Raw genomic sequence first — 12689 nt, 5'->3', positions numbered from 1 at the left:
CACCTCTGTAGTGCTTTAATCTCCCACTGTCTTAGGGGGATTCTCTGTATCTCTCCACCCTTTATTTGAACCAAGGCCAGTAGTTCAGAGAGTCTGCCAACAGCTACCATGCTCACCACTGTTCCACCAGGCTGAAATACACAGTCCACAAGGGCCACCCCCTCCTTTGCCCATCCTCAGCTGTTTGGCAGCTCCATGAGTGCAGAGAAAACAAAAACAAAAACCAGCTTTTCCAAGAGAGAAGACCATCAGCCCCCCCACACACACCCCTCCAAATGAGGCTAGGAATTATGGTAGTCCCCCAGCAATGTATTAGTGGGCCCAACCCGCACTGTCACCTTCCTCATCCTACATCCTTTCTACCTCCCCAGGACCTGCTGGTAGCAATCTGCATGCAGCCGATGCCACACACCATCCATGCTTGCTAGTACGACACCCCATCATGTTCTCAGCTCCCTGCTGAACCGAGGAAATGCTCAGCTGCCTTTTGTCCCCCCTCCTCTCCTGCTGCTTGCCATAGAGCCCTTCATGTCCAACTGTCCTGGGGGAGATTGTCCTGAAATGGCAGTCCCAGGCTGCACCCAAAGAAGGACAGTGGAAGAGAGAAATGGAGTTATGATATTACAGTGTGTCTGAGGCCCTCCAACTGGTTCAACTACCCAGCACCCCCTCCCCTCAGACCCTTTATTCCCCTGGAAGAGCAGTGAACTTAATGCAGCCCTTCTGGTTTCTCATTCACTGAACAATGAATCTGATCAGAGTGAAACAAAATCGGAAGCATCATGAATTAGATGGTTTCTTTTCTTTATGATTGCTGCATTAATGAGCAGCTACATGTATAGAACGAGGAGGTGACTAATGTAATTAACCTGATGTAATGATACTGCTGAGGAAAGGAGAGACAGTTATGACATACTAAGATGTTAGCATTGCACAGTTTTATATACGTTCTCAGTACTATCGGGTTGTGTCTGACACAAAAACTTAAGCACTGATAGATTTCAGTCTGCATCAATTCACCTCATGCATATTTCTGTGGAAAAAAGAGGACTGATATGTGGGATATTTTCCAGGGTTGGGGGAGAGGAATTCGGTTTGGCGGTCCCGTTCCTTAGCAAAATCACAGTAATAACAAGAAATCGACCTTTCTTGTGAAGAGTCTTCCCAAAATGTCTGCTTCTTGAAGGAAGCTATGGGATTTCACAGAAAGCTACGAAGAGAAAGTAAAAACGCAGGGATTCACACAACATTGGTCAGGGGGAGACAGAGGGACGGAAAACGAGCAACACCAAAACATATGCAACTTGCAGTAAAGCCGAGAAGAGTGAGAAGCGAGCACTTAAAAATAATAACAACAACAAAAATAGGAGAAATAAATGCTTATTTTAAAATTACCCTTCCACGTTACATTTCATCCGTCTCCTGGGGGAGAGAAACGGCTGCCTGAAGTTTTGTGTGGATCTAACTGCGGCATGTGCGGGTTGTGCTTGCCGCTCTGGGCACGTATGGCGGGGATGCAAAGGCAGCTGAGCCGGGGGGCGGAGGGGGAGTGCGGGTGGGGGCGAAAGGCTGAAAGGCAGAAAGAGGTAGAGCCCCAGCTACGCCTTCCCTTGGGCTCCGGCAGCCGGGGGGAGCAACCCAGCCCGGGGCTGGCAGCGGAGGGGTAGGCACAGGGAGGGGGGAGGCTGCCCCCTCCGCCCCTCCCTGCCTGCCTGCCTGCCTGCCCGCGCAGAGCGAAGGAGGGCGGCTGCCGCCCGCGGATGCTGGGGCGCGGGCAGGGCGGGCGGCGCGGGCGGCGCGGGCAGGGGAGCTGTCCTTCAGCACCGCGGGCCGCGGAGCGCCGCTCCGGCACTGCCGCCCGGGGAGCTGTCCTTCAGCACCGGGGGGCCGGGAGCGCTCCTCCCGCGCCGCGGACCGGGGAGCTGTCCTTCAGCACCGCGGGCCGCCGCCGCCGCCGCCGGGGAGCTGTCCAGCGCCTCGCCGCCGCCTTGATGCAGTAGCGGGGCCCGGGAGTCGCCGGGGGCCGCCGCGGGGCAGCGGGTGCCGCAGCCGGGCGCCGCTCCGCGCCCCCAGCCCAGGAGGGCACCGCGCCTGTCCCCCTCCTCCCCTAGGAGCCCCCCTCTCTCCTCGCCCACCTCCGCCGGGAGCGAGCGCCGCGGCTGTGCGGAAAAGCCATGGGAGGCAAGACCTCGGCACCTGTTCAGCTGAAATCAAGGGCTTACAGTATACTGGGCAGTCTGGCTTGGTGATAGGAGCGAACGAAAGGAAGGAGAAGCGAGCAAGAAAAAGTGAGAGAGGATTGGAGCGACTGCCGCTGCTGGGGGAAAAAAAAAATAAAAACCCAAGGAAGATAACTGGGAAGGAAAAGGATTTTCATGGCGCAGGCTGCAGAGCTAAGCAAGAAGACTGAAGGTTGCATCTCTGCTCTTACAGTCTCTAACTGTCTAGGTCCAGATAATGAGAGATTGTGTTGAGGATGCTGCTGCTGCTCCCCTGTTCACTGTGGAAGCCATCTCCAAATTAGCCATTACATATGGAAACTGGAGACCAGAATTTTAGAAAAAGGGATTAAGGCGTCTCGTTTTGGGGGGGGTTCTCTCTTTATTTGTTTGGTTTTTTCTTGGTTCTTTTGTGTCTCTTTTTTTTTCTTTTTCCTTTTTCCTTTTTTTATATTTCAACCAGAACGTTTCCGATTTAAAAGGCAAGCCTGTTCCCGTGTGGTCTTTCTAATTTACACTCTTTTCCGTGGGCTTTCTTACCTCTCTTTTTTGATATCTATCTCTCTATATATACCCATTATATTATTAGTCGGAATTATTATTCTTTTATTTTATTAAACACACACACCCCAAGAATCAGAAGGCGGTTGGGTATTTGTATAATGAAGAATTATGGGGCTCTTTGACAGAGGTGTTCAGATGCTTTTAACCACCGTTGGTGCTTTCGCTGCCTTCAGCCTGATGACCATAGCTGTGGGGACCGACTACTGGCTTTACTCCAGAGGGGTTTGCAAGACTAAAACTGTCAGTGAGAACGAAACCAGCAAAAAGAACGAGGAAGTCATGACCCATTCTGGATTATGGAGAACCTGCTGCCTGGAAGGTATTTGATTCTGGATCTCCACCCTCCCCCCCTCCTCCCCCTCCACTTTCCTCTCCCCCTATCCCATATCCCCCCCCATTCCCAATAATCCCTTCACATTCCACCATTTTCTAACTTCATTCCTTTCACCACAATTGAGAGTGGTGGGCTTAGTTACATGGGTCACAGAGGCAAGAAGACAAGCAAATTATTCTTTTCTCCGTTCCCTTCTTCCCTTCCTCAGCCTCTGCCCTACAATCTCCCCAGAATTTCATTGCCCCCCTTCCGACGGGAATAATATGTGTCTTACAAAAACACCAAGAGACCCTTTCAAAGAGCAACTATGTGGTCTACCTGTCCTCAGGTTGTTTGTATTGCCTGGGAAATCAATGCCAAAATGCTGTGTTATTGCTGTGCTCCGTCTGCAACCACAGAGTGAAATAATTTGTCTTTTTGCAAATGGTTTATTTGCAAAGACTAGACTGAGAGTGAGGGGCAGTGTGGGGAGGGGGTGGCTGCAAAGCAATTCAGATGCATTTATTGGTTCACTTTAGAAAGGATAAAAGAGAGAAGGGGAAATAACCCTGCGATGTCCAAAATGTCTCATTCAGTAAAACTGGTGATTCCAGTCCTCTCAAGCAGAGTTCAGAGCATTTCATAATGTCTGTGAGCAACCACATCTTACTGGGCTGGGTGCAGGGGGTTCTATTTGGCAGCTGATTGGTTTGTTTTGGGGCTGGGATCCTTCCCCCACTTGTTTGTTGTTGGGGGTAGATTTTTGTTTGGGGGCTTTTTTTTAAGGTTTATGGTAGAAGCTAAAAATAAACAAGTGTCTGAATAGAAAAATCAGCATAAGTCTTATGTGGTGAAACTGCACAGCAACTCAGTGACATGTCTGATGGCATAACAGCCACTGCCGCAGCCAACTTCTGGAATCAGACGTTCGTAAGGGAGGGGGAGAGAAGTGAGGGGCCAGCAGTTCACTTTTGAATATATGTTGCTCAGTCCTGCTATTGGCACACATGTGGGCTGGGGAGGTGGGCTGCAGCTGATGATGGAGGGATAGGGGCTACCGATGTAAATGCGTGATTTTCTGTTATACATGTAGCGAGATGGAGGGAGCAAGAGCAAGGCAGTGCACATTGCAGCCCGGTATCAAAATGCTGCTTATGAATCAGCCTCCAGCCAGAGATTGGGCTACAGGGGCTGGTGGGTGCCTGCAGATAACGCCCAGGTCTGCTAGTGCCCCCCAGAGCTGGGTGTGCCTGGAGCTCCCTGATGGGCAAGAGGGGAAGCAGGTACTGCAGGAACGATTTTCTGAGAGTGCACTGGAAGATGCAAGGCAGGGGGAGGGGGAATAAACTGTGTATGTCCTAACGTCTCCCACCAAAGCAAGCTAAAGCTGCTGTTTAGAAATGGTTGTGTCCGGGAAGAAGCGCAAATTTCCCCCCCATTCTTGGTGCAAACGGTTGAGTGATGGCTGGACATGTTTTGAATAGCTAAGTGACTTCATTGAGCGATGGTCTATTTGACGCATACTGCATTTAGTGCCCTTTGTCAACCCAAACTGCTGCCTTTTAACATATCCTGCAGAGGAGCTCTATGCTGAATACTATATGCTGTCTCCATGCCAGAAAATCAATAGCAGTAAATTAATGGGGGATGTTTTAAACACACTCACTCGCGCACATGCACGGATTTCTTCCAAATAGATAAATATATGGAGATATATATTAATAAAGAATGAAAAGCCTTTCACATAGCTATTCATTACAACAGGGGAGAGAGACATTTCCTTAATTAAAAATTAATGAGGAGGCAAAAAAAAAAAAAAAAAAAGAAAAGCAAAAAAAAAAAGCAAGAAAAAGCAAGCCCAAAAGCGAAGCCATGTGGGGCGGGAGGGAGGCTGCAGTGAGAACTCCCCTCATGAGCTGTGTCCCCGAGCCAGAGGGTGGAGGGAGGCTGGGGAGGAGACAAGGTATGAGGACCCCGGCCAGGAGTGGCAGTGAATTCAGATCATGTCCATGTGCCCACGGAGCCGGATCCAGAGGGATGCGGTCAGAGGGGGAGGAGGAAGAGGCGGGTGAGGTTTGTCAGATCGGAGGAGCTCAAGGCTCCTTCTCCTTTACATCCAACAGGACCCCACAGGGACTGTGGAGAAGTCGTTGCATGATAAGGGAAAGAGACAGGATGCTCCCCATCAAAAGTTCCAGTGTTCCCATCCCTTCCCAGTGCCATCTTGGTCCCCTGCCCATGCTCTCATGCAAAATCAGACTGCAGCCCAACACAAGAGCTGGGAAGGGCAGCATGAGGGATGGTAATTCTTTTTTGTCCCCATGACACAAACAAGGGGGCCTATTTGGCTCCCCAGAGCTGCTGGATGTGGGGCAGAAATTGTAAGGGGGGCTGGAAGGTGCTAGGAACTGCCTGGGAGCAAGCCCTGCTCTGAGCATCACCAGCCTGAGGACACAGGTTGTCTCAAAACTTCGAGCTAGGTAACAGGAGTTCCATGGCCATACACTGTGCAGGATATGGGCATGGCTGTGCCTCATGGCTGAGGATGCCTCTAACTGGCTCCCCTCATTCCAAGTCTGCATGGGCTGGTGGCTGTTATTCCTTAATCCCAGGATGGCACATCCCCAATGGACACACATGAGAGGGCACTGGGCAACCCCCAGATGTCATATCTGATAAGCCAGAAGGTTGTCTTCCTTCTCAGCATAAGGAATCAAAAAGGTGTCCCTGATTCACTTGATCTCCCAAGTGAAAGCTGCAAGCTGGGTGGAGAAGGGTGCTGCAGAGGCTCCTTACCTTCATGGTGTGTGGGTTAGATGGGTTTGGGAAGGGAAAAGGCTGCTCCCAGGATGCTGTGGAAATGGCCAAACCCTTGGACTCTGCTCACACCCTTCTCACAGTGTGGCAAAAATACCTGGAGAAGAGAGTGGGACAGAAATGGTGCAAGCCCATAGGGTTTGGAGAGTCAGTGAAGAGGAGGGCAGAGGAATTTTAATGAGAAAATAATCAAAGAAGGAGCCAAAACAATCTTCTGCTAACAATAGGAAGGCTCTGATGAGGTTGACTTCATTCTGGGGGATATAAGGGAATGCTAGCACTAGCCAGCACTATAGACTGTCAGAAATGGTGAACTCTTCCTATTCCAGTGCTGTGGTAAATAGTATTTCTTTATCTTGGCCAAGATATCCAATAGCAAAAAGGAACGTGGAGGCTCAGCCTGTGCACACAGACATGCTGCAATCAGAAAGCAAGTTCGCCTTGAACAGTTCGGTTCCTGGGCTTTTAGGATTTTAGGGTTCCCTCTGTCTAGTCATTCAGCATTCTCAGTCAGTATCTTCAGAGCCTTGTGTTGTTCCTAAAATCAATGTTATTTTGGGTGTTCAGCCTCTGTTGGGATCCCTATCCTCTCTTTCCTGCATCCTACAGGGAGCCCCTGTTCAACACCAGGGCTGGAGCAGAAAGGTAATGATGTTTCCCATTACTGCAGACCATGCTTACAATTCTTTTCCTAATCTTCCTTCAGATAATTCTCTCTAAGGTTTTGGGAGTGCTTAAATGTGTACTTAAGATGCTCAGAAACCTTTGCTCTGCAAGAAAAATGGGAGAACCTATGTCAGCCCAATGACCACGTATACACAGAGTGTGCATGAACGTCTAGCAGTTGAGACCCATGAGCTCATGGCACACATAGGTGCTGCACCTCTTGCAACTTTGAAATGGCTGCAGAGCTTCCAGCCTAATTCCTCCTTGCCAACGAATGCTTTTAAAGCACTTTTTATTATGAGTGATGCCTTGTCTAATTCTTTCATTAGCTCCTGTAGATCTCCTACAGGATCTCAAAAAGTGAATGACGAAGCCTTATCAGGGTCTTATGAAGCAAGTAAATGAAATGTATTTTATATCTGTAGGTTATTGGTTTTGTCATGTTGTCATTATTATTAGGAAAGGGATAGGTCTGGGAGGCTTTTCTACTGAGAAGGGAGAGATTGGAGTCCGGGGCAGGCAGGCATGAGTGATGCGCATGGGGTTAGACATCCCTGTAGATCTTACCGGTGTGAAGGCAAGTAATTGAATGGATGTTGGTGCAGAAAATAATTCCTGCCTAGAGACCCTTCCCAAGGAAAATTAATGAGCTGATCTGTTCCCTTTCCAGTTTGTTACATCTGAGCAGCGCATGAGAGTTAAGTGGAGTTACAGTGTTTGCAGAAACAAGAAGCTGAGGGCAAGGCAAGGCAGAGCACAGGTGCTGGACACAGTCCTGGTGCTGCATCTCTTCCCCACACTGCTTCTTTCAGTGCTGTCTGCTGATGGACCACTTCTTTCCCTTCACGTGATCTTATGAGCATTTCTTCCTTCTCTTCCCTCTTATCTACCTTTCACCCTTCATTTTCCTCATGCCTAGTCCCACCCTGCAGAGCTGCCCACCATCCTATTTCTGTGGATCCACAAAGCTGGTGGCATCCTTTCCCCTGACTCTTGCTGCCCTACACTGGAAGATTTCTGAGGAAGCAGTGTAAATAGCAGAAGATTGAAGGAGAGTCCCCACGCTCATTGTGCAGGAGCATCCCAGATCACAGCCCAGAGACGCAGGAAGCAGAGGCTTGGTGCCGCACTGCCTGCTGCCGGCATTGCCTCTGCCAGGCAGAGGGAGGATGCAGAGATACACGGGCCTGGTGTGAAGAGGGAGGCAAAGGATTTCCAGAAGTGGGGTGCAGGTGGTGAGGGGGAAGCACGTGGGATCCCAGGCATGGGTGGGTTTAGTTCTCACAGTGCTTAAATTCACACATCACTGAGAGCTGGGGATTCAATGGGCTGAGACCTGCAAGCTCACTTCATTTCAGATTTGACAAGGAAATGCTGTTCCTTGCCAACCAGCTGCTAGAACCGACTTCTAAATTGTGCTTGAATTCTGGATCTCCCTACCGACAGAGAAATAGGAATGGGTTAATATTGTCCTGAAATGCACCAGAAATTGCCTTGCTGAAGAGAGTGAGAGTGAAATGCAGTGGGAGGGACATGGAGATGCAGTGTGGCAGCAGTAATGTATAAAGAAATTACACAGAGATAGAACAAATGTCTCCTTGCCAGGGAGACCAGGAGCTATTCCTATCCCACGATTCCATGTTAACCCATCACTTTCCCACCCAAGCCCCTCTGCTCCGTCTCGCTCAGCTGCAGTTCAGTGCAACCTCATTGGGAATTCATGGGAGGAGGGCTGCCAGGGCTCGCCAGCAGCATCTCCATATTTATTTCCTTTAAAAGCAGCAGCGAGGAGGTTGCCGAGAGGAACGGGGAACATTTCAGGCTCTCATCTGGCTCTGCCCCCTGCCCCTGTTTTAAGAGCAGGATTCCCAGTCAAGCATACCCTCTTTATCCCAGGGGGAGCCCTCGCCACCGCGTTCTGCGCTTATTCCCCCTTCACATCTCCCCATTGCTGGGGATGCACTGCTGCCTTCCGGGGCACCATAGCCTCCCCTTTGAGAGGGGCTTTCCGGGAGGACTAGGGTCTGCTGCCTGAGGAGGGGTCACGAGCAGGACCCCCAGCCCCAGGGCTGCAGCAGCCCGACAGGGAAATGCAGAGTGCAGGATGGGTCAGGAGCACGGGGAGCAGACTGCAAATGCAACGCACCCCAAAGTTATTTTTCCCTCGCCTGCATGACCCCAGCTTGCTCCTCACCCTCCATCTTTGACTCATTCTATCCATCTCCATTTTAATTTGTTCTCGTTTCCCTCCCCTGTTTTTCCTCTTTATTTTTCTCTTTCATCTTCATGTCTCTTCTGCGCTCTCTCAGAAGCAGCTTCCCCTTCATTATTCCTCCCTGATTCTCTCCAAGTTCTCCGAGGCCCATCCCCCTTTGCTCTTTCCTCTGTTACATTAGCTTGTCCTTGCTTTCCTCTGTCCCCTTTGCTCCTGCTATCTCATCTGTCTGTCCTCTTTCCTTTTCTCTCTGCCACCACATCACCCTGGCTGCCCCCATCTCACATTCTCTCAGCCCAGAGAACCCACCCTATCAGAGCTCCTTTCCAAGGCAGCTCCTCGGGGTGGATGTCCCCCATCTCTTTCTCTGGCCAACCTCCCCTCCCCCCCCCCCTCCACCCTGCTCCCAGCAGCCTATGACACCGGTTGCTGTTGCTGCCTTCTCTCACCCTCAGGGCACTACAGCTCCCTCTGCCCCCCTCCCCCCCTTGTGCTCCCCTCATTGCTCGTTGCCTGTGGTCCAGCCGACGTCCCTTCACTTTGCAGCCTCCAACCTCCGTGGCCGGAGGGCTCACTGGCAGCGCAGCTGATGAGCTGGCTCATCTGCATGCAGCCAGCAACTGGGCTGGAAGGAGCTCCCGGCAGCCCTAAATACCCTCCCTGGCAGCCCTCAGACATGAATCAGGCCAGTCTCCAACGGGAAAATCAGGGTCTCTGCAACCATCACCCTGGGGCCGTTGCTGTGCACTACAGGGAACGTCTCAGCAAACAGCCATCCTTTTCAAGCTGCTTACAGGGAGAGAATTCTCTCTGAGATCCTCAGGATCACCCCCACAGGGTTGAGGAGAATGGGGCTGGGGTCTTCAGTGGGTCTCAATCCTGAGATCAGAGAGTACCGTTGGCTGATGGGAAAAGGAGGGCTGTAGGGTTTGCAGGGCTCTAAATGAAACATAGCAGCTCCCCAGTTCCCTGAAACAGGAATATTGCTACCCCATGGCTCGGGGAAGTGCATGGCTGTAGACAGAAAACCCACTGGCAGCAAGTCCCCTAGCATTTGGAGTGGAGGAGGGTGGATAACAGAGTACAAGGAGTCATCTGGGGAAGAAAGTAAAACCATTAAAGCTAGACAGGGATAAAGAGGAGTAAGGAAGACCATGTGTGTGAGGACAGGCTGAAAGACTAGATGTGTTTGCCTGGAAAAGGAGGTGAATGAGTGAGAAAGCAATTGGATTGTGTTGAATAATGAATGGGCTAGAGAAGATGGATCAGTAGCTCTTGATTTCCCCATTTTGTAACACACAGACAAGAGGACCTGACGTGAGTCACCGGAGACCCAGTTAAAGCTTTCTCATTTGATGCGTATCAGGGCTGTGGAGTTTATTGCCACCGGAGATCCCGTGGCCAAGATTTTAACAACATTTAGCAAGCAAGTGGGCATTTACAACAGAGTTCACGAAAATTAAGTGTCCTCATAATGGATATGAACAGCGTTTTGGGTGTTTTGTAATTCAGCAATTAAGCTAGGCTCCATAAAAACTAGGATAACATTTCACAAGGGCAGTCTATCCCCTATCTGACTGCCATGTGCTTCTTGCCTCTTCCCTGAAACATTTGTCAGGGATTAAACGGAGCTCAGATTTACTTAGTCTGGCATTCCCTTTGTTTCTAGATGTTCTGCTATGCAATTGCAACATAAGATGCAAACTAGGCCTGCATTTCTGCCAGTGTCAATGACTGCCCTAATTTGACAAATTAACTGTGAGTTTAGGTATTTCTATCATATTTTGTTAGAAAGGATCTGGGATATAGAGCAATTAAGAGCATACAGAATTAAGTGGAGTCCTTTTTCTTCACACCCCAGGGTATAAAGTGAGTAGTTAGCAGTGAAGGTACTATATAAGTGCAAAGAGTTATTATTGTTGATATCCCTGCTTCCCAGAAAGCAATAGGCTTTGGGTCTCTTTGATGCTATCATGACTAAATTAGAAACGAGGTTGTCTCTTTTCTTTTGCATCTGTGGCAGTGATTACTGAACTGGCAACTGATGACGTACAACACTGTAGTGTTCCTATGCACAAGGGATGAAGGCCTGATTCTCCCCTCCTTTGCACTGGTGCAACCTCAGTGACTGGGAAGGAGCTGTGCTGCTTTCACGGTCCATGAAGGCAAGAGGGAAATCAGGCCGAGGAAGGGCTGTGCAAGCTTTAAGCAGCTGTTTCCCTTGAGGTTGCCATGTGCCCTGCTTCCAACAGTGCTGTATCCCACAAACCAGAGGCTCAGTTTGCCTTCAGAGCGTGGAATGCCTATTTATGTCATCTATTCCTCCAGCCCAGCAGTACCTTTCTTTAAACTACTTCAACTTTCTTCATCTTTCACCCTCTCTAGAAAAGTCCAAGTTGGCATCTTTCACAGTGGGACAAAAGTCCTCCTATGGGCTCCTCACCTGAGGTTGGTAGAAGTGAGAAATGGCAGAGGAGACCATGCATCCCCTGGCATTCAGCTCCCTGCTTTTCTTCCTTCTGCATTTCTGTCTTTCATAGAATCTCTATCATTTGCTGACAGCTTTCTGTCTCCCAGCCCCATTTATCCCCTTTGTGCTACAAAAAAGCTCCCCTATAAAATTCCAAACTACACAGTCAGAGTTTTCATAACAAGCCCTGCAGGATAGGTGAAATCCACTTCTGTTTCTGTGGCACAGTCTGATGGAGTTTTTATATCAGCTTCCTATCAAACCTATAACTCCCCAGAGAAGTATATGGACTTTATCCTGCACTTCCTGTTACCCCAGAGCATATACTTCTACCTGTTAGCCCTGAAAAGCAGAAAATGAGGATGCTATACAAAAACTTGAGACTGCAGTGCCATGCTATCCATGGGTAGGAATTCCTCTGATGTGTGTTTTTGCTAGAAGCGGAACAACTATAAATTTCTGATTTAGCTTGTTGTATAAAGTATACATTCTGTCAAATAAAGAATAACACTATCCACCTCCATCCCCTGGATTTCTTCCTGTTTCTCAGTTTTCATTCTCTCCATGAACATGATTTTTTTAGCGTGTTTTATTTTTCTCCTCCCACTGCTTCATAACTGCATTTCATTCTTAAATTTGCCATCGCTCAGGGAAGTTCCCTCTTCATTCAGGTCCTGTTTATACCACCAGTGTAGCTGCAGTCTGATGGATCTCACTTGAACATTGAATATTTCCCAGGTTTATGGTCTTGTTCATTCAGTGTCATAGACCAAGCACTGTCAATCACACAGCTTTTCATCCAACCCTATTTGCTGACTCCTGCAACCTGTCCATTGCAAATAGCACATTTCTGAGAACATGTTTCTGGATCTTCATTCCCTCCTGCAAATGCTTCTTAGAGCTCTCCTTTCTGTTTTCATTTTGTCCTTTGCTCATTCCATCAGTCCCCTTCAGAATTCATTGCTTCTACTTATCTTCCCTTTTTCTTTACTTACTCTCTCAGATCTCCTCTCCTCTCCTCTCCTCTCCTCTCCTCTCCTCTCCTCTCCTCTCCTCTCCTCTCCTCTCCTCTCCTCTCCTCTCCTCTCCTCTCCTCTCCTCTCCTCTCCTCTCCTCTCCTCTTCTCTTCTCTTCATTTCAATTTACAAATTCTCCTGGGTAGGAGACACCCCCAATCCCAAACAGCTCATCCAGTGGAGTGGTGAAAATGGTTTGACAGCTAAACATGTACATGTGTGTGCACGTGTGTGTATCTCCTTTCAGATGTGGCCAGTCAGAAAGCTTGGGAGTTGAGATGAAGTATCCTAGCTCTGACGTTTGCCTTTCAGAGAGCCCTGAGGAGTCATTTCAGAATGCAGATGGCCCTCAAAATTGCCTTCAGAGGACAGGGTCCCAAGGAATCAATCATCAGGAATTTCTGCTGCT

General features: G+C 49.3%; 1 protein-coding gene across 2 annotated transcripts in view; it reads left to right on the top strand.

Moving 5' to 3' along the window:
- Window positions 1-1627: 1627 nt before the first annotated feature.
- CACNG2 (calcium voltage-gated channel auxiliary subunit gamma 2) overlaps window positions 1628-12689 on the top strand; it is a 48729-nt gene continuing 37667 nt past the window's right edge. The window contains exons 1-2 of one of the 2 annotated variants that reach the window (XM_015862227.3): window positions 1841-2412; window positions 2957-3102. In XM_015862227.3, coding sequence (XP_015717713.1) covers window positions 2961-3102 — 142 coding nt within the window. In that variant the 5' untranslated portion in view covers window positions 1841-2412; window positions 2957-2960. Of the gene's footprint in view, window positions 3103-12689 lie in introns of both variants that reach the window. The other variant, XM_015862220.3, reaches the window with a different exon arrangement.

The sequence above is a fragment of the Coturnix japonica genome, chromosome 1, assembly GCF_054131305.1.
Source record: "Coturnix japonica strain WE chromosome 1, WE-NBRP24, whole genome shotgun sequence".
Lineage (NCBI taxonomy): Eukaryota > Metazoa > Chordata > Aves > Galliformes > Phasianidae > Coturnix > Coturnix japonica.
The sequence above is the reverse complement of the archived record's forward strand: the minus strand, read 5'-3'. Positions and strand labels throughout refer to the sequence as shown.